We start from the raw sequence: 25,202 nt of genomic DNA, 5'->3' as shown, positions 1-25,202 counted from the left end.
ATGTCTGTTCAAGAGCAAAAACCTGCTGCGAAATGCAAATTATGGAGTCTCAAAGTTGTGCATGCTATTATTCCTCATTTCTTCCTGGTCTTCCTCCTGGTAATGTATGCTGTTATCGGAGCGTTGCTGTTTGAGCAGTTGGAAAGTAACAGTGGGTCAGCAGAGAACTACGACAAGTTTTTGAATGAGCTGTGGGAAATTGTCAACAAAACTCATGGTAAAGAATGCATGCCGAATATATCTTAGGTTAAGTTTTGTTTTAATTGTTCACATAATAGCTTTTCAGTTTCAATAGTAATTGTATACCATGAGTCCTTCTTTAAAAATCATAATGATCCCAAATTAAATATTATAAATGCATGAGATTATTACATGCAATGTAATTTTTTCCCTTAAAAATCAAAATCGAGTTCTTAGTATCTGTGTCAGTTATACCAGGACATTTATATATATATTTGCTTATAGGGATTGAAACTGCTGCTGGGAAACTGTACTTTAAAGATGAAGTAAGGGAAAAACTGAAGCATTTCCAAAGTTATTGGTCCAATCTTAAAGAAAATCAAACTGAATGGAATTTTCTTGGTTCTCTGTTTTTCTGCTGCACAGTGTTCACAACTGTGGGTAAGTCACCTGCCTCCAAAATAATAATACAAATTAACATGCAACTTTCCCAGGGAATACACCAGTTTTTAATTTGATTCTATTTTAATCTTCAGATATGTCTGTGGTTCAGTTATACCAGTTTTCTAGCTGACTTTTTGTTGTTTTCCAGCTGATTATATTTTGTGTTACTGCATGTCCTTTTTCAAACCACCAGTTAAAATACTTCACTTGCCCATGATGGAATCTGTAATTAGATTGTTTTTAAAATATTTACATTTTGTTTTCTCTGCGTGATCACAGTCTCACATTTGCAGCCTTTATCAGTCCTAAGAGAGCTTTGCATCTTTTTGAACAAGCGGCACAATTTGTAAGCACTATTGGGAGAGAATAATTTCACATACCAAACAAAATTAAATATCTTCAAAGCATCCTAGGAAATTATTCAGAATCAACAGTGTTTTTCAGAGAATACAAACAGTAAACATGGCAAACTGGATGGGGGAAGGGTGGAGATAGGATGAAGTACATGTTCTTTTTAAAACTAAAATAATGGAAAACCCGATGGCAACTTTATTGCACATTCTAATCACTCCTATTTATTTTTAGCTTCACCCATCAGTAACTCTAGGCTAGAAACTATTGTTGGCAGTATTGTACAAAAGTTTATAATGCTAGTATCAAATTCCGCTTTCTGTTATTTTAATGGAGTTGATAACTCATGGGTTAAAATAGCAGAGCGAGGACCTTGGTATAAGTGTTTGAATGATAAATTTGCCAACAGTGATTTCTACACTAATGAGTTTGAATTACCTTATTAGAGCTGCCTTAATGGTTTATTTGCTAGACGCACAATGTATTGTATATATGTAGCCACATAGCTCAGTAGTTCCAAGGTTCAATCCCTGGTCTGTGCTGAGTTAATTGATGTCAGTTCAGGCGGCTAAAATGGACATAGGCAGACCTAGACTATGGAGAGGAAGTATCAATCAGAACTCCTGTTCCTGATAGCTATTCAGTGGTCTTTGCTGAAAAGTATGCATGGATCCTGAGAGAAGACAAAATTGAATTCAAGCTGTGATTGAATAGTCTGTTAACATTCACTGTCTTTGCTAATACATGAACAATAGTTATTTGAATTAGCTACTGAGGGCATTCGATACACATGCAACTGTATCCAACAAGAATAAGTGTCTTCCGGAAAAGAGGGGAGAGAATATATTTTTAAATCATTTTATCAGAACCACTTTACAGGGCAAAATTTCTGAATGCACCCTCCCAGTGCAGAGCTTCTACCACCGGGAATGTATATCAAAAGGTAAGGCGTGTACTGACCATGATTTTCCATCCATTAAAACTAAGGGTGAAGCTTCGCATCAGAAATGCACACTTGAAGAATCATTCCTCACATGTTCATTGCCATATGGGCCTCCATTTTAGCACCCGCTATCGGGTGCGTTCCTGGCGGGGGGGCTCTGAAAATCGGGGAATCCCGGAGCAGATCGGGAGCCCGGCTCCAACCCGCCCACTTCTGGGTTCCCCACAGACGCGCCGACGTGCGCGCGCAGCCCCCGCATGTGGGACTCCCGCAGGCAATTAAAGCCAGCGGGGTGCCACTTGAGACTATTTACATTGCTATTTCAGGTCATTAACAGACCTGATTAAGGGAATATGTCTGGAGGGTTGGGATTTTAGAAACAACTGGGACTGTTTCCCATACTGGGGGAAACACTCCCAGTTCAAATGGACGTGTTGCAGCTATCAGCCTGTGGCAGCTGCAAAGGTCCATTTGACAGGTGGGGGGGGGGGAAGACCCTCACCCATTGCAGGAGGCCACTCTGTCACTTGGGACAAAGTTTGGCCTCCACCACCCTCCTCCTGACAATCAAATGCACCAACTTGCACACTTACCCCGGGGTCCAGACACATGTACCTACCTTGCGGACCCCCTCAGATGTACATCTTCCAGATGGGGGCCGCCGTAGCTGCAGTCATGACCTCCTCGGAGGGCGAACAGCATCACCAGCCTCGCCAGCCAAGCCGTCCACCTCTGACACGTGGAGCTCCACAACACAGTGCTGTGACACATCCACCTGCACAGCAGGAGGGAGGGCAACCACAGAGAGAGATGCGTTGCAGGGGGCACTACCCTCGCCACAGAGTCCACAGACCGAGGCTCAGCTTCCTGGACCTCTCTGAGCAGCAGTGCACACGGAGGCTCAGAGTCACTCGACATGTAGCCGTGGACATCTGCAGCCTCCTTCATGCCGAGCTGCTCCCGGCTGGCCCGAGCACCATCTTCTTACCTGTCGCTGTCAAAGTCACCACTGCCCTCAACAACTTCTCCTCCGCATCCTTCCAGGGTGCAACCGGGGACATCGCCGACGTCTCTCAGTCGTCTGCACAAAAGAGACCTGCAAATGCACCTACACCCACTCTGCAGTGACACAATGGGTGGCATCAGGTGTGGGTCTTCATTGTGATCCTCAGGAAAGGGCATTATTGCACAAACTAGACAAGGTTCGCAAAGACGTGGCAGTAGTGGTGACAATATAATGTGTGATGCGAGTTGGTCAGAAATTAAATAGCAGTAAAAACCATGACAAGCCCTCAAATACACTTGTGCATCCCCTTCATGCTGACAACACATTTGCCTTACGCTTCCTACTGCACATATGTGATGCATGCCCTGTGGCTGCAGCACAGGTAGTGGCAGGTTGAGTGAGGCTGACCGTGAAAGAGATGCATGAGAGGGTGAGTATGAGATAGAGCCATGAGATTGTATGAGTATTGGGTTGAGTGGTAGTGGCGGGATGAGTACTGGCGAGGTGAGTAAGTGCAGGTAAAATGAGGATGAGGTTTGAGTGGGTGTGAGGGGTGATGTGACAGAGTAGTGTTGGCAGTGCAGAAGGAGATGTGGGGTGGGGGCGGTGATGTGGCAGACGGAGTGCAGGGGAATGAGTAAGTCTATTCACTTTGGCTGACCTACTTAGGTCATTGCAGCGCCTCCTGCATTGTATGCAGGTGGGCGATATGTTGGTGGTGCAGGTGACCTCCTTTGCCACCTCGAGCCAGGCCTTCCTGGTGGCAGAGGCAGGCCGCTTCCTCCCGCCCGCCGGGGGGAAGATCTCTGTCCTCCCCCTCCTCCTCACCCCATCTAATGATACCTGGAGTGAGGCATCATTAAACTGGGAGCAGCCTTCTCCCTGGGCTGCTCCATGCTGTAATTTTTCCTATTTGTTGCAGCATCTGTCAGTGGAGGACTGCCCCTTTAAATAGAGCTCCTCCAGCTGACAGACCTTACTGCGCATGCGCAGTCCGCCCGACGCGCAGATCAGCAGCGGGGATCCCAGAAGACCAGGTAAGTGGATCCAATTAGGCTGCGATCGTGCGGGGGGCAGACTGATTTCGCCGGGCGAATAGCCCCCCGCTGCGAACCCACAGCCCTGGCAATATCGAGCCCATGGAGTTCATTCTGAGGGAAGAGTGGGCAATAAAATATCTTTATTAACATATATCATTCATATGTGTGTGTGTGTGTGTGTGTGTGTGAGTTGCAATTCTCACTGTTCCGTGATTTCTTACAAAAGTAATTTTTTGGGGGTTAAAAACCTTTCCTACCTATCTTTCAAATGTCATAAATTTATTCATGGAAACACTACAGCTATAAAATCAATGAGTGCTTAATATCAATGAGAGAGCCATATATCCAAGTTTGCCAATGACACAAAGATTGGTGGCATAGTAAGTAGTGTAGGCGAGAGCATAAAATTAGAAAAAGACATTGGGCCGGATTTTGCTCTAAAAATAACAGCAAGCCTAACATCGCTCACTGTTATTTCAGTGCAAAGCGAACAGCAACTTCCGGCGACCGCACAGGCGCAGTTAAATGCGGAAATCCGGAAGTTGCTGTCTGAGAGGCCCTGCTCCTCCAGAAGCTTTACGGGAAGAAGATCTCGCTGGCTGACTCACCGTTGAAATGACTGCAATGGCGTGAAGTTCCTCTTCTCCCCTAATGGAAACAAAGTAATCTCATTTAAGACTGAGATCGATGGATATTTGGACACTAAGGGAATCAAGGCATATGGGAACAGGCGGGAATGTGGAGTTGAGGTAGATGATCAGCCATTATCTTATTGAACAGTGGAGCAGGCTCGAGGGCCGTATGGCCTACTCCTGCTCCTATTTCTTATGTTCTTATCTTGCAAGAAAAAGGTGCATCAATTTTTTTAAGTCTAAGCAAACTTTTAACGGCATGGTAAGTCTTAATGATTGCTAAACAATCTCTCTGGCACTGAAAACTTACTTTTACACATTTTAATTGTTGTTGGGCATTTCAAAAAAAGTATTAAATATTACATATGAAATACATATTGTGAATTTCTGAAAGTGCATTAGATTTTACTGCAATATTTATTAGTCTATTAACTGAGTGGCAATGCCTGAACTAATGGTATTGTACAGGTACTAATTCACAGTTCATGCTCACCATAGTTCAATTTGATAAAGGCAATATGAAACTGAGCCACATAGGCTAAGAAGGTACCATGTTCATATTCTAATCTCTGGTGAGTTAGCTGATCTCGGGGAGAGGCATATCTGGCCTCAGTGCTCCAGGGCTAGAAAGAGGGAAAAAAAATCAGTCAGGGTTTTTGCTCCTGATCACCAATCATTGGCCCCTGCTGCAACATACGGACAGGAATGGTCTCAGCTCTGATGCTCTTCATCATGAGTTTATATTACAATATCTTTTATAATTAAAAAAAATATATGGAGTAATCTAAAATCTGAGAGCATAGTTATGGAATATGTAATTAGTCAGCTGGATGTGCAATCTGTGAAACCAAGACAAATTTTTGAGAAATGCGATGAGTTTGTAAAATTATAGATTTTATGACAATCACTGCTCAGCCTTGAGTACCAAGTTATTCATAAGAGCTTAAGAATGGAGTGCTTAATTGGCTCACCAAGCCCACTCCTCCCGCTGACCATATTCAACATAAATATTCCCCGATCCCCAAAGTAATCAAACAAAAACCCATGACTATTTATCCATTCCACATCTTCATTATAAATGCATGCTGCATTCTTTTGTTTGGCAAGATCTGTACTCCACTGTGAATTCTAGACTGTATTTATAGCATCTTTAGTTGAGCATGTTCAGATTTTCATCTGAAAACAATTAACTGAAGAAAGGATATTACTGAACGGAAACACTAACCACCATCTTGATTTTCCTTACATCATTATTTTCAGGATAGGGATCAATGTTATTAACTTTGCGCAGACTTCACTCTCTATTTTTGTTATATTTTTCCCATATGTCTCTCTATGTTTTAATGTCTTCCCTTTTAATGATCTTTGAATGTTTCCCTGTTCTACTTTCATTCATCCTGTTGGTGGACTGATTCTACTTAAATTATTTTTTTATAGCTCAGTTGGAATCTCTCTTGCTGGCACGTGTTCCTTGGTGTCTTTCTGTTTCTCTTCATTCCCTACATTTAGGGGGTGATTTTAAACCCCAGGAACGGGTGGGTTGGGGGTGGGTGGGAGTTGAAAATAGTTGTTTTTTGGGTCGCAACCGCAACCCGGCTTTATTTCCGGGTTTAACGTCGGCGCGTAAAAGTACAGGCTTCCCACTGGGAATGCAAAGTCCAAAAATTTTGCGGTTGCGACCCAAAAAACTATTTTCAACTCCCACCTGCCCCCAACTTGCTCGTTCTTGGGGTTTAAAATCACCCCCTTAGTCTCTGTACCATCTCACTCTCTCTGTTCCTGGAGATGTTTTTATTTCCAGTTTATCATCTCACCATGATCTTTCCCTGTACCTGCTATGTCTGTCTCCAATGTTTCTCTGGTTCTTAACTATCTTTAGAATCTCACTAGTTGTCTCTCAGTAGTCTCATCTTGCATTCTCTGGATAATAACTGAATAATAAAAGTAAATGAAAAAGTAAATATTATGTGTATGGTGGAGCCATTGTGACATTATAACTATTGTAGTATAAATGAAACAAACAAAATAAGTACTGAAATATCTTTCTGGAACATTTTTTACCAAAGATAGTAATGTGATTAGTCCTATGAAGTTAGTTGATCTTAGGACATCAAAGAAATCCAAATCAGTCAGGGGAGAAATGGTTGAAGAAAATGTTAAATTCTTCAAAATGCAGTTTCTTAAACACGACAGCCCTGAATTTCTGTGGGGTCTTTCGATATCCTGCCATTCAAAACATTTTTTCAGATGTTCCACCAATCTCCTGCTGAAGAACTCTTGCAGAAATTCCAGGTGTAAACATGAACATATTGCTGTTTCTGCTCAGACACAAGATTTTGATAGGAACCCACTGAGCTGTGCCATAGCTGCTGTGAAGAATAAACCCCAGTTTTATGATCCTGGCAAAAATGGGGTTGTGCTGACCCATTTTGCACTCATGGTTCACCAGGTGGGCCGTCAGCTGCACTGAACACATTGCAGATGCAGGAAAAGCTTGCCCAGGAAGCATTTATTTTTATTTGTTCATGGGATGTGGGCATCGCTGGCGAGGCCAGCATTTATTGCCCATCCCTAACTGCCCTTGAGAAGGTGATAGTGAGCCGCCTTCTTGAACCGCTGCAGTCTGTGTGGTGAAGGTTCTCCCACAGTGCTGTTAGGAAGGGAGTTCCAGGATTTTGACCCAGCGACAATGAAGGAACGGCGATATATTTCCAAGTCGGGATGGTGCGTGACTTGGAGGGGAACATGCAGGTCGTGTTGTTCCCATGTGCCTGCTGCCCTTGTCCTTCTGGGTGGTAGAGGTCACGGGTTTGAGAGGTGCTGTCGAAGAAGCCTTGGCGAGTTGCTGCAGTGCATCCTGTGGATGGTACACACTGCAGCCACAGTGCGCCGGTGATGAAGGAAGTGAATGTTTAGGGTGGTGAATAGGGTGCCAATCAAGCGGGCTGCTTTGTCCTGGATGGTGTTGAGATTCTTGAGTGTTGTTGGAGCTGCACTCATCCAAGCAAGTGGAGAGTATTCCATCACACTCCTGACTTGTGCCTTGTAGATGGTGGAAAGGCTTTGGGGAGTCAGGAGGTGAGTCACTCGCCGCAGAATACCCAGCCTCTGACCTGCTCTAGTATTTATGTGGCTGGTCCAGATAAGTTTCTGGTCAATGGTGACCCACAGGATGTTGATGGTGGGGGATTTGGTGATGGTAATGCCAGTGAATGTCAAGGGGAGGTCGTTAGATTCTCTCTTGTTGGAGATGGTCATTGCCTGGCACTTGTCTGGCATGAATGTTACTTGCCACTTATGAGCCCAAGCCTGGATGTTGTCCAGGTCTTGCTGCATGCGGGCACGGACTGCTTCATTATCTGAGGGGTTGCGAATGGAACTGAACACTGTGCAATCATCAGCGAACATCCCCATTTCTGACCTTATGATGGAGGGAAGGTCATTGATGAATCAGCTGAAGATGGTTGGGCCTAGGATACTGCCCTGAGGAACTCCTGCAGCAATGTCCTGGGGCTGAGATGATTGGCCTCCAACAACCACTACCATCTTCCTTTGCGCTAGGTATGACTCCAGCCACTGGAGAGTTTTCCCCCTGATTCCCATTGACTTCAATTTTACTAGGGCTCCTTGGTGCCACACTCGGTCAAATGCTGCCTTGATGTCAAGGGCAGTCATTCTCACCTCACCTCTGGAATTCAGCTCTTTTGTCCATGTTTGGACCAAGGCTGTAATGAGGTCTGGAGCCGAGTGGTCCTGGCGGAACCCAAATTGAGCATTGGTTTAACAGGTTATTGGTGAGTAAGTGCTGCTTGGCTTGTAGTCTATTTGGTTCGGGAAAACAACATCCGGTTCAGTCACAGCTGTTAAAGGGCTGCAGCCTGCCATAAAAGGGAAGTTGTGGCGGTAACAGAAAAGATGCCTAATTGTTCACAATGGCACAATAAAGACATGTAGGCAACACTTTAATACTGAAGAGTTTAAGGTCCTGTTGCAAGAGGTGTCCCAAAAGAGGGTGACTCTATTGGAGGCTAAATACTACCGTCCAGTTAAAGCATTGAGGAAGTTCAGCGACCAAATCAATGCAGTCACCCAGCTCCCTCATACCTGGCTACAAATGAGGAAGAGGGGGGCATGCTATCTGGCAAAGGTGAGGGTAATTGTACTCCCCTATTTTTCTTACATTTCTTGTGAGGCCCATCAGTCATGGCATAAACCCCCTCCTGGAGGTTCTATTTTAGGCATAATGCACACCCATTACGTTCTTTCATTGTACCTAAGCTGTAAGGTGCATTTCCTTGAAGGTGAAAGTGGTAGCCAAGGATCAGCAAACTATTGCTGGGGACTCCAGGTTGAGGCAGTCCTCTGTTGTTATGGGCTTTCTTAGTGTGATATCCAGTAAGGGATGCGGAGAATAGCCCTAATCTCCTAACAGCCATCAATGTTTCATCTGCTTCAAAAAAGCAGGCACTGTGGAATGCTTAATGGATAACAGTCACTAATGTGAATGATGGGGTTTCTGTGGTTAGCTACCACCTGAACATTATTGAGTTCAAACTCTTTTTCTTTGTGACAGCGCTGAGCTTGACTTGAAGAGCCCTGATGTTTGCATGGCTGCCATGTATGACTCTTTGTATTTGAGGAAACCCTGCCCATGTGGTGAAATCTGAATGACCTGTCCACATGATGCATCTGTTGCAAATATAGCAACTGCCACTTCCCTGATAGATGTGTGCACAAGCAGCTCAGCCAATGTGACAGATCCCTTCAGCAGAAGATCTCGCTGGCTGCAGGCCCAGTACATCCAGTTTTAATGGGCAAGGTCGCCATGTGAAGCTCTGCTATGGCTCCAACTGGTGATTTCCTATTAAAATGGGCTATTGTGGTATGCTACCCAGGGGCGTGCTCAAGGATATGAAGAGGAAATTATAAAGCCAAAATCAATTATTTAATTTTTAAAAGAGGGTTCTCATAGATTACAGGTATAGAAAAGGAAATGTCATTATGCGAGCAGTGAATACTAGGCTTTCCTCTGAGCAATGCCATCAAGCTTGAATGGGGCTGTTCCTTTCCATGAGAAATGTATCAATTGAGAATAATAATTTAGGATCAAAATTAAAAGGAAGGGAGAAAAGGAACATAAAACGGTCAATGAACTAGTGTTGATATGTGAAATGTGGTCACTTTTCCTTCTGGATGAAATATTTTCAGTAGAAAGAACAACTACTTTATCCAATTCTAATCAGTTAGAAAATCTCATTGTCTTCTATTTTAATATGTAGCCATAATAAAGGAACAAATGAATGTTAAAAGCAATCCTTTGACAAGTAATTGAGTAATAATAGTTTTGAGTAATAATAGTTACCATATCAGTTGCCAGGCATTTTGAAAGACTTGCACTTATGTTGAGCCTCATCTTGCCTCTCACTAACATCGCAAAGCGAATCACATAAAATGAATTATTTTGAAATGCAGTGACTGTTGTTAATTAGGGAAAGAATATGTTACTGTACTATTTAGTAGACACTCATGTAATTCTAGGTGCAGTATTCCAACCTGACTTCCACTGTACTAAGTCAACAATTGCAGCATTGCCAATGCCCATTATTCTCCAAAGGGAGTCTCAATGTAACATCCAAGCAGGAGTCTCGAGACCTAAAGGAGCATCGACATATGGATATTTTCACTTTGTTTTAAAAAACGTTTTGAATTTCTACAAATATGTGCACATCAAAATGAAAGATGTCAGTGAACAGAACATTCTCCCACATATATCAGGTACTCAGTGGCTAGGTATAAAGTTGGTTAGTATAAAGTTCACTCCAAGGTTCTCCAGGAATGTGTACCTTTTTTTTGTAAGGAATCTTACAACACCAGGTTATAGTCCAACAGTTTTATTTGAAAATCACAAGCTTTCGGAGCTTACCTCCTTCGTCAGGTGAGTGAGTGAAGGGTTTTAAAATCGCTATATAAGGCTGGGAGACAATCACAGCAATCAAAGGTGTCGTTGGTGTTCAGACAGGTTAGCCACAGAAAACATTACATCCCAGTATACTGAATACACAGTGGGTCAGATTACACAGACAGAGAGAGAATGAGACCCAAAAGGCAGAGAGAGAGAGAGAGAGAGAGAATGTCCAGTTGCATTAAAAACAGATAACATTTTTTTCTCGCTGGTGGGGTTACGTGTCGCGTGACATGAACCCAAGATCCCGATTGAGGCCGTCCTCATGGGTGCGGAACTTGGCTATCTATTTCTGTTCGACGATTTTGCGTTGTCGTGTGTCTCGAAGGCTGTCTTGGAGAACGCTTACCCGAAGATCGGTGGCTGAATGTCCTTGACTGCTGAAGTGTTCCCCGACTGGGAGGGAACCCTCCTGTCTGGCGATTGTTGCGTGGTGTCCGTTCATCCGTTGTCGCAGTGTCTGCATGTTCTCGCCAATGTACCATGCTCCGGAGCATCCTTTCCTGCAACGTAGACAACGTTGGCCGAGTCACAGGAGTATGAACCATGTACCTGGTGGGTGGTGTCCTCTCATGTGATGGTGGTATCTGTGTCGATGATCTGGCATGTCTTGCAGAGGTTGCCGTGGCAGGGTTGTGTGGTGCAGTGGACGCTGTTCTCCTGAAAGCTGGGTAATTTGCTGCGAACGATGGTCTGTTTGAAGTTGGGTGGCTGTTTGAAGGCGAGTAGTGGAGGCGTGGGGATGGCCTTAGCGAGATGTTCGTCGTCATCGATGACATGTTGAAGGCTGCAGAGAACATGGCGTAGTTTCTCCGCTCCGGGGAAGTACTGGACAACGAAGGGTACTCTGTTGGTTGCGTCCCGTGTTTGTCTTCTGAGGAGGTCTATGCGATTCTTCGCTGTGGCCTGTCGGAACTGTCGATCGACGAGTCGAGCGTCATATCCCGTTCTTACGAGGGCGTCTGTAGGTGTCCATCGCGTTCCTCCTCGTCTGAGCAGATCCTGTGTATTCACAGGGCCTGTCCATAGGGGATGGCCTCTTTGACGTGGTTAGGGTGGAAGCTGGAAAAGTGGAGCATCGTGAGGTTGTCCGTGGGCTTGCGATAGAGTGAGGTGCTGAGGTGCCCGTCTTTGATGGAGATTCATGTGTCCAAGAAAGAAACTGATTCTGAGGAGTAGTCCATGGTGAGTTTGATGGTGGGATGGAACTTGTTGATGTTATCGTGTCGTCTCTTCAGTGATTCTTCACCGTGGGTCCATAGGAAGAAAATGTCATCGATGTATCTGGTGTATAGCGTTGGTTGGAGGTCCTGTGCAGTGAAGAAGTTGTGCTCGAACTTGTGCATGAAAATGTTGGCGTATTGGGGTGCGAATTTGGTCCCCATGGCTGTTCCGTGTGTTTGGGCAAAGAACTGGTTATCGAAGGTGAAGACATTGTGATCCAGGATGAAGCGGATGAGTTGTAGGATGGCGTCTGGAGATTGGCTGTTGTTGGTGTTGAGCACTGAGGCTGTTGCAGCGATGCCGTCATCGTGGGGGATACTGGTGTAGAGTGCCGAGACGTCCATCGTGGTGAGAAGTGTTCCTGGTTCAACTGGTCCGTGGGTACTGAGTTTTTGTAGGAAGTCTGTAGTGTCGCGACAGAAGCTGGGGGTTCCCTGTACGATGGGTTTCAGGATTCCCTCCCAGTCGGGGAACACTTCAGCAGTCAAGGACATTCAGCCACCGATCTTCGGGTAAGCGTTCTCCAAGTTTAAATTTTTAAGTTTCTGTCGGGCTTCAGCAGAGAGAGCTGCTGTAGCAAGTTAATTGGTTAGCTAGATTAAACTGGTACTTGAAGGTGCGGCAGGCCTGACTCATCTGAGTCACAAACTGTAGAAATACAAGGGCCTGTCAGTGCAAACAGCACAGTGTGCAGACAACACAGTGCGAACTGCTGAGAGTTTGGTACGTGTGGGAGTTGGGGGAAGGAGGTGCTGCTTTGCCTTGCTTTTCCTAACTTTTTCCCCAGAGCGGCAGTGGACCTGAGAGTAGAAGACTGAGATTGGGGAATAAAAGCAGCAGCAGACCTGCAACAAGAGACAACGACTGTGAGACATCACAGGTGAGGCAGGAGAGTCCGAGAGGTGAGCACAGGATAAAAGGAGAGACCTAGAGCGAGAGGAGAGTCTGAGAGTCTAAGGCAAGTCATGGCAGCACAGCTCGCACCCGTGATATGCTCCTTCTGCACTACATGGGAAATCATGGACACTACCAGTGTCCCTGGCGACTATGTGTGCAGGAAGTGTGTCCAGCTGCAGCTACTGGCTATCCGTCTTTCGGAGCTGGACCTGCGGGTGGATTCACTGTGGAGCATCCGCGATGCTGAGACTATCGTGGATAGCACGTTCAGTGAGGTGGTCACACCGCAGGTAAAGATTACCCAGGCAGAAAGGAAATGGGTGACCGCCAGGCAGAGTAAAAGTACTAGGCAGGTAGAGCAGGAGTCCCCTGGGGCCATCTCCCTCTCAAACAGATATTCTGCTTTAGATACTTTTGGGGGAGATGGCTTATCAGGGGGAAGCAGCAAGAGCCAGGTTCGGGGCACCACGGGTGGCTCTGCTGTACAGGAGGGGAGGAAGAAGACTGGCAGGGCTATAGTGATAGGGGATTCAATTGTAAGGGGAACAGATAGGCGTTTCTGCGGCCGCAAACGTGACTCCAGGATGGTATGTTGCCTCCCTGGTGCTAGGGTCAAGGATGTCACGGAGCGGCTGCAGGGCATTCTGGAGGGGGAGGGTGAACAGCCAGTAGTCGTGGTCCATATTGGTACCAACGACATAGGTTAAAAAAAGGGATGGGGTCCTGCAAGGTGAATTTAAGGAGTTAGGAGATAAATTAAAAAGCAGGACTTCAAAGGTAGTGATCTCAGGATTACTACCGGTGCCACGTGCTAGTGAGTATAGGAACAGGAGAATAGACCGGATGAATGCGTGGCTGCAGGGATGGTGAAGGAGGGAGGGATTTAGATTCCTGGGACATTGGGACCGGTTCTGGGGAAGGTGGGACCTGTACAAGCGGGACGGGTTACACCCGAGCAGGACCGGGACCAATGTCCTCGCGGGGGTGTTTGCTAGTGCTGTTGGGGAAGGTTTAAACTAGAGTGACAGGGGGATGGGAACCTGAGCGGGGAGTCAGAAGGGAATAAAGTTGAGAGCAGCAAGAGAGGGGAAGACCCAGGGGAAATCTACAATACAAATAGTACAAACAGTTGTTCAAGAACAAGTGAAAGGGAAAAGCGTAGAGCAGCGGAAAGAAAGTGTACTTCAGGCATGACAGATAAAATAAAATCTAGAAGGCATAAGGCGATTAACCCAGCATCAAAGCTGTGGCAGGGGGTTGGGAACCTGAGCAGGGAGACAGAGGAAAGCGTGTCAGGAAGGGACAGAAGGCATGGAGTATAAGGTAAAGTGTTAAAAAAGGAAAAAGCAGGAACTAAGTGTCACAAAACATATTTGAAAGTTCTTTATCTGAATGCACGTAGCATTCGTAACAAAATGGACGAGTTAACGGCACAAATAACTACGTATGGGTATGATCTTGTGGCCATTACAGAAACATGGCTGCAGGGTGACAACGACTGGGAATTAAATATGCCAGGGTATTTAACAATCAGGAAGGACAGGCAGGAAGGAAGGGGAGGTGGGGTGGCTATGTTAATAAAGGAAGGAATCACTGTCATACAGAGAAATGATATTGGGACAAAGGATCAGGATAATGAAACAGTTTGGGTAGAGATAAGGAATAATAAGAGGAAAAAAACACTAGTGGGCGTAGTATATAGGCCTCCTAATAGTTGCAACTCTGCTGGAAGAAGTATTAATCAGGAAATCGTCAGGGCATGTAATAAGGGAACAGCTATAATTATGGGGGATTTTAACTATCATATTAACTGGACAAATCAAATTGGGCAGGGCAGCCTTGAGGAAGAGTTTATTGAGTGTATTAGGGATGGATTTCTTGAGCAGTATGTAACTGATCCTACATGGGGGCAAGCAACCTTGGACCTGGTCCTGTGTAATGAGCCAGGATTAATTAATAATGTCCTAGTTAAGGATCCCCTTGGAATGAGTGACCATAACATGGTTACATTCCATATCCAATTAGAGGGTGAGAAGGTTGGTTCTCAAACAAGCGTACTGAGCTTGAATAAAGGAGACTATGATGGTATGAGAGCGGAATTGATTAAAATGGACTGGGAAAATAGATTAAAGGGTAAGACGGTACATAAGCAGTGGTGTTCATTTAAGGAGTTATTTTACAACTTTCAAAAAAAAAATATTCCACTGAGGAAAAAAGGGTGTAAAAGAAATGATAGCCATCTGTGGCTAAGTAAAGAAATTAAGGATAGTATCCGACCAAAAACAAGGACATATAAGGTAGCCAAACATAGTGGGGGGATAGAAGATTGGGAAGTCTTCAAAAGACAGCAAAAAGTAACTAAAGGATTGATTAAGAAAGGGAAGATAGATTATGAAAATAAATTAGCAAAAAATATAAAAACAGACAGCAAGAGTTTCTACAGTTATATAAAAAGAAAAACGGTGGCTACGGCAAACGTAGGTCCCTGAGAGGATGAGACCAGGAAATTAATGGTGGGAAACATGGAGATGGCAAAAATGCTGAACAAATATTTTGTTTCAGTCTTTACGGTAGAGGACACTAAGAATATCCCAACACTGGACAAACAAGGGGCTCTAGAGGGGGAGGAGCTAAATACGATTAAAATCACTAAGGAATTGGTACTCAGTAATTTAATGGGACTCAAGGCGGATAAATCCCCTGGACCTGATGGCTTACATCCCAGGGTCTTGAGGGAAGTGGCAGTAGGGATTGTGGATGCTTTGGTAATAATTTTCCAAAATCCTCTGGACTCGGCAACGGTCCCGGCAGATTGGAAAACTGCTAATGTAACACCCTTATTTAAAAAGGGTAGTAGGCAGAAGGCTGGAAATTATAGACCAGTTAGCCTAACATCTGTGGTGGGTAAAATTTTGGAGTCTATTATTAAGGAGACAGTAGCGGAACAGTTGGATAAACATAATTTAATAGGACAAAGTCAGCATGGCTTTACGAAGGGGAAGTCATGTCTGACAAATTTGCTTGCGTTCTTTGAGAACATAACGTACAGGGTTGATAAAGGGGAACCAGTGGACGTACTGTATTTAGACTTCCAGAAGGCATTCGACAAGGTGCCACATAAAAGATTATTACTCAAGATAAAGAATCACTGGATTGGGGGTAATATTCTGGCATGGGTGGAGGATTGGTTATCTAACAGGAAGCAGAGAGTTGGGATAAATGGTTCATTCTCGGACTGGCAACCAGTAGCCAGTGGTGTTCCGCAGGGGTCGCTGCTGGGTCCCCAACTCTTTACAATCTATATTAACGATTTGGAGGAGGGGACCGAGTGTAACATATCAAAGTTTGCAGATGATACAAAGATGGGAGGCAAAGTAGAGAGTGAGGCGGACATAAAAAACCTACAAGGGGATATAGACAGGCTGGGTGAGTGGGCGGAGATTTGGCAGATGCAATACAATATTGGAAAATGTGAGGTTATGCACTTTGGCAGGAAAAATCAGAGAGCAAGTTATTATCTTAATGGCGAGAAACTGGAAAGTACTGCAGTACAAAGGGATCTGGGGGACCTAGTGCAAGAAAATCAAAAATTTAGTATGCAGGTGCAGCAGGTGATCAAGAAGGCCAACGGAATGTTGGCTTTTATTGCTCGGGGGATAGAATATAAAAACAGAGAGGTATTGCTGCAGTTATATAAGGTATTGGTGAGACCGCACCCGGAATACTGCATAAAGTTTTGGTCTCCATACTTAAGAAAAGACATACTTGCTCTCGAGGCAGTACAAAGAAGGTTCACTCGGTTAATCCCGGGGATGAGGGGGCGGACATATGAGGAGAGGTTGAGTAGATTGGGACTCTACTCATTGGAGTTCAGAAGAATGAGAGGCGATCTTATTGAAACATATAAGATTGTGAAGGGGCTTGATCGGGTGGATGCGGTAAGGATGTTCCCAAGGATGGGTGAAACTAGAACTAGGGGGCATAATCTTAGAATAAGGGGCTGCTCTTTCAAAACTGAGATGAGGAGAAACTTCTTCACTCAGAGGGTAGTAGGTCTGTGGAATTTGCTGCCCCAGGAAGCTGTGCAAGATACGTCATTAAATAAATTTAAAACTGAAATCGACAGTTTCCTAGAAGTAAAGGGAATTAGGGGTTACGGGGAGCGGGCAGGAAATTGGACATGAATTTAGATTTGAGGTTAGGATCAGATCAGCCATGATCTTATTGAATGGCGGAGCAGGCTCGAGGGGCCGATTGGCCTACTCCTGCTCCTATTTCTTATGTTCTTATGTAAGGCAGCCTTCGAGACACACGACAACGCAAAATCGTCGAGCAGAAATTGATAGCCAAGTTCCGCTACACGTAACACCACCAGCGAGAAAAAAAAGTTATCTGTTTTTAATACAACTGGACATTCTCTCTCTCTCTCTGCCTTTCGGGTCTCATTCTCTCTCTGTGTAATCTGACGCACTGTGTATTCAGTACACTGGGATGTAATGTTTTCCGTGGCTAACCTGTCTGAACACCAACGACACCTTTCATTGCTGTGATTGTCTCCCAGCCTAATATATGATATGCAATTTTAAAACCCTTCACTCACTCACCTGACGAAGGAGAAAGCATCCAAAAGCTTGTGATTTTCAAATAAAACTGTTGGACTATAACCTGGTGTTGTAAGATTCCTTACATTTGTCCACCCCAGTCCATCACCGGCATCTCCAAATCATACCTTTTTTTTCTGATGGCATCAGCCTGGCATTTTCATTTCCCATTCCCATCATGGCCTGTCTGACTGAGACTGACAATTTGATGGTTATTAAAACATTTTTGTGATATGGACTCATAATGCTTAGTAATTGAAATTCACATGGTACCTTAAGAACCAGCAAAAAGAGGTTTTCATCCCTTAAATCTGGGGTGGATTTAAGATCAGGGCCAAAATAAAAAGTGCAATGCACCAGTCTGCCATTATTGAATCATCTGAGTCAAATCCACATTTTCATTTAGTGTAACTTTTAGTATGGGAGAAGACAGCAGTAACCAACCTGCTTTAAAATTAGGTTCTTCAAATATTATCATACGAGAGCTGAATGCATCATATGAAATCCCTTTGCTCCCTATTTTAATAAAAGTGTTAACTTTAATTTTAAACAGATTAGCATCTCCCTTAAAATAGCAGACAAGGGAAAATAATATAAATGTTTTTGCAATAATATTCAAAGAATCTAACTTCTTTAAATCTTTTGGGCATGTCCCATTAAAATCAAAATAGATCTCATTTCTTCATATGAAATAACTATTTGTTCCTCTTACATAATTTGTCTAAAGTTATTTCATTATAAAATTAATTATAAATAATAAATAATAAAGTTGCAAATGAATATTATTGAAGGTGGCTAAAACAGTCCAAGAAACAGTGGCATGTTCCATCACCCAGTAACTTCATAAACTATTTTTCATATCCTTTAGAAATCAACTAATATCGCAGAAGATATCAAAACTGGAATGAACTCTCCCATTACTGCCAATTTATATCAAACATTCCCAATTATCCCGATCAAAGTAAGTTGTCACTGTAAAAGAGTCACAGGGGTAGAAATTGGTTTAAGCACATTTTCAGGCACTGTGCTCATTGCGCGCGCCCAATAATGTGGACACAATTGAGGCCCCAAATTCATTCCCTTGATTAATTAAGATAAAATAGGTGGACTATCATTGCTACTTGCACTGTTCATTGGCAGCTCGCCGAATTGTGGGGGGGAGGGGGGCATCAATATTGCACATTGCTAACGCCATTTAAAAGCAGCCTGCACCTCTTAAAGGGGAGGTGCACTTTGGCTGCAGGCAACTATAACTAAGAATTGTGGACAATGGCAGGCACAGGAGAAGCTGTAAGGGCCCTTGTTTTTTGATGCTGCAATGGAGATATTGGCAGAGGAGGTTGGCAGGAGGAGGGATATAATCTATCCAACAGGCAGCAGGAGGATATCAAGGCACGCTGCCCGGTACGAGTGGGCAGAAGTGGCAGAGCGGGTCAGTGCCAGAAGTATCATCCCTGGACATGGCTGCAATGCAGGAAAAAGTTCAATGACCTCACAACGATAGCTAAGGTAAACCTTCTAGCTCATATCTCTCATTACTCTCTGCTCAGCCTTGCACTACCTGTTGCCCCAGCACTCACAACCATTCCCTCCACTGATTATCAGCACTCTCCTCCAACCATTGCAGCACACTTTAGTCCACCTCCTTCAGCTCCTATTGCAGCCCTCTACAAGTGCTTCTCTCCTCACTATTACTTCCTTCACCTCCTCAAACCTCTGCCGTCTTTCAAACATCAGCAACACTATTCTACCCTGACATGCATGTCTTCAAAAATTCTCACTACTTTAAAACTGACATACTGCCTTATTTTTTGCAGGGCAAGCTCACATGCAATAACAGGGAGCAGGCAGCCAGAGGAGAAGGGCCATGCTTCATCCATGTGCTGTCCCCACTTGAAAAACACGTTATGGACATTGGTGGCAGGGGGCGCGTCAGGAGCATGGCATCTGGTGAGGCTGGAGGACAAGTCCTGCAGGGTTATAAACCATCTTCCTCTCCTTCCCTTCTCACTTAAATCTCACCTTTACACATTATGCATGACAAATTGTTGCTGCTTTTAGAAGCCACTCATCTGTCTCGCTTATCCATGCCACTAAATGATAACTTTTGTCCCTTTCTTGCATTTCAGGCCCAGAGCTCCACACAGCCTTCAGGAAGCAGAAGAGGAAGAAGAGGGCAGCACTGCACAACAGGAACCATCACTCGACCGTACACTCCCAGACACCAGCTCAGAGATTGCCACCATGTGTATTTCAGAGGGTAGGCTAGAGGGATCTACACATGGAGATGTATCCAGTGCTAGTGCACAGGAGCAAGGGCAGGGAGATAGATTGACCCAAGAAGAAGCCTCGTAGAAGCACTAGATTAGGTAACTGAACACACAAGACAGGCACTAGGGCTTTGCACAAGGGTGATTTGTAGATAGGCATTAGTCCTGCAACCAATTGTCAAATCAAGACTGGAGTATTTTGGAGTGGTGAAGTAAAATGTTCTGTTTTAGTATAGCTTTGGTATAGTCTTCATAATCTTAGTGATGTAACAGGAACATCCATAAAGTTGTACTGTTTGAGGGCATTAACGTGGTGGGTGTCAGGGCTGGGTCAAATGGAAGGAGGGAATTTTGGTGCTCTGGGGAGGGGAGGGATGGTTCAGGAGAATCTCTCCTCAATAATTTGCTGCTTTACAGCTCTGGCAGCTTGCAGTACTGCTGGACCATGCTCTTCGCATCTTCCGGTTCCTCTTCCTCTTCTTCTTCATCTTCCTGCTCCACTTCTTCATCCTCAGGCAGTGGAACCATTGTTTCACAACGTCAATGTTTTGCTCAATCAGGACCATTGTTGCTGCATGGCTCTTATTATATTGGCCCTCCGTGTCTGTGCCTGGGTTCCTGACAGGAATCATGAGCCAGTTGGTGAGGGGATAGCCCTTGTCCCCCAGCAGCCAGCTTGCCACCCAATCGTCTGGTTGAAACAGAGGGGGTATTGAGGACTGGCGCAGTATGAAAGCATCATCTATATTGCCAGGAGACCGGGCATAAACCTGGATGACTCACTGCCTGTGGTCACAAACAAGTTGAACATTGAACGAATGGAAGCCCTTCCTGTTGAGACACAGAGGTGGTTCCAGATGGGGAGCACGCAGGGCTATGTGCATGCAGCCTCTGATGCCCTGCACCAGCAATGCGGGCAAATCCCAGTGCTCTTTCTTCCTGCTGGTCAGCCTCCATGAGGAAAGTAATGAAATGTTGACACCTCATAAACAGTGCATAACTGACTGATGTTGCTGATGTCCCTAGAAACAGTTCGGAAGGAACTAGCTGCATAAAAGTTTAGAGCCACGGTAACCACTGCCACAGGCAGTGCAGTGCATGCCCTGCTGTTGGCTTCCAATTCTCGCTCCAACAGGTAGCACAGGTCCGTGACTGTCTCCATGTTGAAATGCAGCTGCCTTACACACTGCTGCTCTGTGAGGTTCAAGTATGATGTTCTGTTGCTGAAACCTCCTATGCTGTAATGCCTCCTGCACCCTTGCCTCCTTTGCCCTCTTCTTGCAGGCTGTGCAGGTCTTTGCTACCTTCCTTGCTGCTGCTTCCTCTCCTGGTTTGGGAGCCTTAATGGTAAGCCCAGCAGCAATTATGTTCAGCAACTGAGAACAAGCAAATCCTGTGAAATAGTTCTCTACCAATTCACTCTGCAAAAGTATCTCACAGACAAAAGAGCCAAAAACTTGTCCCAAAAGCACCCTGGCAGCCTAAAATGACTAACCAGAGACTAACCTTAATGGAGGTGAGGATTCCTGTAAATACCACTTGTGAAAGCTGCTTGCTGATTTTTCCCACCATAATTTGCTGTGCGGGTTAAGGAAGTGATGTTTCAGGCACGCATGGACACTAATTTAATATAAGACCCCCGATTCAAACACAGGACCCTTATTAACATATTTAAATGATGCCTCCTTTGTCGTAGGCGGCCGCTAAAGATGCCTATCAAACATCAGAACCAATATGGCGTCGAGTGGATTTCCGGCACCGTTCTGACACGGAATGTTGCAATGCAGAATTCAACTTGGTGGCACACATTTAGGATCTGGACAATGTGCAAAACGCATAGCAACTTCCAGCCTCACAGTGCCTTTGTGCTCAGTGAAAACTGAGTGCATTTAGTTGGTTAGCAAGAAGGCCTTGAAAAATCAATGCCAACAATTCTAAGTAATTATTAGCACCTATTTTAGGTTATTGTAATGATGGTGTTTCAGGTTATGGTATTGGTGGGGAATGGTAGATCACATATATGTTGAACCTTAGACTGCCGGCAGGTCCAGGAAAATGACTGCCAGGACTTATATTTTCAGCTCACTGCTATGATGTTGAAACAAACACTAATATGACAGAAACAAGACAACCTAAATGTAAGGAATAACTTTAATGCTATAATATGAAGCTGATATCACAAAAATAAATTCCTGAAACAGAACTTTAAATATAAATTTCAAATAATTTAATATATTACATCTGCTTATATTCTCTCCCTACTATTTTATTATGTAAATTTTACCTTTTTTCCCATTAAATCTAGCCACATTCTATTTAGGAATAAATTTAAAATATTTTACTTACCTTCTATCATATTGGTTTCCGTCATATATTATAAAGAGGGAACAAATGTCAAAAAGTGGGTTTTCATTTCCTGAAAGCTGCCTCTATAGCCTATGGAGATATATTCCATCATTGCATATTCCCAGCAGGAAATCTGCATTCAAAGGGAGTGTGGACCACAACATTCTCCATCCCACATTCCCTGCGAGCATAGTTTCCTGCTGGGAGCACCAAATCTCAAAGTTAGCTTGTATTCTAAGTTAGCTGGCGCAGTAAGTGATGTAGAAGGGAGCAGAAAGTGGTAAAGGGACATTGATAGATTAAGTGAGTGGGTAATACTGTGGCAGATGGAGTTCAATGTGGAGAAGTGTGAGTTTATCCACTTTAGACCGAAGAAAGATGGATCAGAGTATTTTCTAAATGGTGAGAAGCTGGGGACTGTGGAACAGCAGAGAGATTTAGGGGTCCATGTACAGAAATCAGTAAAACTTAGTGAACAGGTACAAAAATAATTTAAAAGGCTAATGGAATGTTAGCCTATATCTTAAGTGGACTGGAATACAATAGAGTGGAAGTTATGCTACTGTTGTATAAAGCTCTGGTTAGACCTCATCTAGAGTACTGCATTCAGCTCTGGGTACTGCACCTCAGGAAGCATATATTGGCCTGGAAGGGGGGCAATGAAGATTCACCAGAATAATACCGGGGCTAAAAGGGTTAAATTATGAGGACAGGTTGCATAGACTAGGCTTGTATTCTCTTGAGTATAAAAGATTAATGGGTGATCTAATTGAACTGTTTAAGATGATTAAAGGATTTGATATGGTAGTTAGAGAGAAACCATTTCCTTTGGTGGGAGAGTCCAGAACAAGAGGGCATAACGTTAAAATTAGAGGTACGCCATTCAGGGGTGATGTCAGGAGGCACTTCTTCACACAAAGGGTAGGGGAAATCTGGAACTCTCTCCCCCAAAAAGCTGCTGAGGCTAGGTCTATTGAAAATTTAAAAAGTGAGATTGATAGATTTCTGTTAGGTAACGGTATTAAGGGCTTTGGAACCAAGGCAAGTAAATGGAGTTAAGATACAGATCAGCCATGATCTAATTAGATGGCGGATCAGGCTCGAGGGACTGAATGACCTACTCTTGTTTCTATGTTTCTATTCCCAGCCAATTAAAAGCTTTAAGTGTTAAGATTAACATGGAAATGTAATGGATGCAACCAGATTAATCTCTGATGTGTAAAAACACGTAAAAACAGGCTCTGTCAAATAAGTATACTTGTCAACAGCCTCCTGAGCACAATACCACATAGCTAAGGTCCACGAAAGGTTAATTAATTGATAATGTAAGAATTGGGTGATATGATGGGTTACAAATACTGTTCTTTCTCCACTATGTCCTAAGTTTGAAAGCAATCTAGCTGGAGTGCAGATCTCACTTTTGAAGGTGCATGATTATTAAACAAATTAAGTCTCAATTCATCTCCTAGTTGTATATTATAAGACCCTACCCTGAAAGTAAACACTAATTGGCAGAAATTCAATGACTTTAGAGGTCACAAGAATAGAGAATAGGTGATATTGGAATATCACACTGTGTGATATTGTGGACGTCTCTTTCTGAAGCCATTGTCAGTGTATTGAAGCTCAGCATTCCATTGGACTCAGTTGTTATACATGGGTGTTATACCTTGTTGTTGTCATATGGCACAAAACAGGAAAACAAACTTTATTACCAATCACCATCACTATTCAAAAAGCAAAATACCTCAGATGCTGAAAATCTGAAATAAAAACAGAAAATGCTGGAAACACCCAGCAGATCAGGCAGCACCTGTGGAGAGAGGAAGGAAGGAAGGGTTTAGGTTTCAGGTCGATGACCTTTCGTCAGAACCCTCCGGAAGAGAAGTAGCAGTGGCAGTTCTGATGAAAGGTCAACGACCATCACTTTACACATTGGTGACCAAATGGCGGCACAAATAAAGGAGAGTCTAAAACAATATGGTTAATATTAGAGTGCAATATAAATTCAGGCAATAAATCTGCTTTAGCCATTATGACATAGTTAACTGCAATACCGAAGTTCATCTCAGTTTTCATTAATAATCTATGAAGAAGCAACAACAGTATTAATTTGCCTATCAGTTTGATAGACTTGGTTTCATTCGTATAGACCTGAACTTTCAAACTAAGGCCACTTCACAATATGTTCTTTCTGTATGTGTTTCTGATTTTGTAAGAAATACCAGGCAGGGGAAATTTTCATGAACACACTGGCATTGATGCTACACATAGCAGCTAGAGCAATCTATCACCGAAATATCTCCCTTTACCATTTGTAACTGGAAGGATGACACCCACAGACCAACAGATTCCAGAAGACACTGGAATAAAAAATACTACAAGGAACATACAGATGTGGTAGTCCAAAAAACTGCTGGTAGGTACTGTACATTATTCTCACTATTGTGCTGAGTAACATCTTTCTTTTCAATTTTAGGTTATGGTCACATCTATCCTTTAACAGTAGGAGGAAAAATAGTCTGTATGCTCTATGCAATATGCGGCATCCCCATTATGCTATTAGTCATCACTGATGTTGGAGACAAGCTGGCAGCTTTGCTTTCCGGAGTTTATAACAACATAAGAAAGCGGATGGGAAAGAATATTACCCCACCACCCTCAGCAACACCATCGAGATGGTCTTCATTCAAACAGAGCTTAACAAAATCGGAATCAAAAGCTACAACAAGGTCTATCACCTTTAAAAGAGGCACACAAGTCATCATCACACCAATGCGCATAAAAAGTGTGTTGAACGCTCAGACTTCTGTTAAAAGGAAATCTGAACGGCTGAGAAAAGCTGAAATATTCGAAAAAATAATAGTCCATGAAAACTTAAATCTTAAACCTTTCCAGCTCAGCAAGAGAGATCGAAGTAAATCATGCCCCCAGCTGAACTTAAAGCCAGATGAAGATGACTCTTTATTTGCAAGTCTGGGAAAAGAACTGGAAAAATTTGATGTGCCAATCATCATTATCATAGGTGTTGTTATGGCATGCCTTCTTTGTGGTGCAGGTGTGCTTTCAATTTGGGAAGAATGGAAATATCTTGATTCATTTTATTTCTATTTTATTACAATTACCACCATTGGCTTCGGAGACTTTGTCCCTGATCATCCTAACTTTTTTATGATAATGTCTGTTTTAATCATTATGGGTATGGCAATCATGTCTATGGCTTTTAAATTAACTCAGAACAGGATAGTTTATTGCTACAGACAAATAAGTATATGGATCAATGGTGGGAAGCAGAAGAAATTTTAA

General features: G+C 43.6%; 1 protein-coding gene across 1 annotated transcript; it reads left to right on the top strand.

Annotated features, from left to right (window-relative positions):
- kcnk18 (potassium channel, subfamily K, member 18) lies at positions 1-25,202 on the top strand. The gene is made up of 3 exons (XM_068002710.1): positions 1-226; positions 466-621; positions 24,376-25,202. Exons 1-3 carry the CDS (start codon positions 1-3, stop codon positions 25,200-25,202), a joined length of 1,209 nt encoding a protein of 402 aa, XP_067858811.1.

The sequence above is a fragment of the Heptranchias perlo genome, chromosome 21, assembly GCF_035084215.1.
Source record: "Heptranchias perlo isolate sHepPer1 chromosome 21, sHepPer1.hap1, whole genome shotgun sequence".
NCBI lineage: Eukaryota > Metazoa > Chordata > Chondrichthyes > Hexanchiformes > Hexanchidae > Heptranchias > Heptranchias perlo.
The sequence above is the reverse complement of the archived record's forward strand: the minus strand, read 5'-3'. Positions and strand labels throughout refer to the sequence as shown.

Coding starts and splice junctions, on each gene's coding strand:
- kcnk18 (XM_068002710.1), top strand. CDS start 1: ATGTCTGTTCAAGAGCAAAAACCTGCTGCGAAATGCAAATTATGGAGT. Junction 227..465: donor CAAAACTCATGGTAAAGAAT/GCATGCCGAATA, acceptor ATTTGCTTATAG/GGATTGAAACTGCTGCTGGG. Junction 622..24,375: donor CACAGTGTTCACAACTGTGG/GTAAGTCACCTG, acceptor TTTCAATTTTAG/GTTATGGTCACATCTATCCT.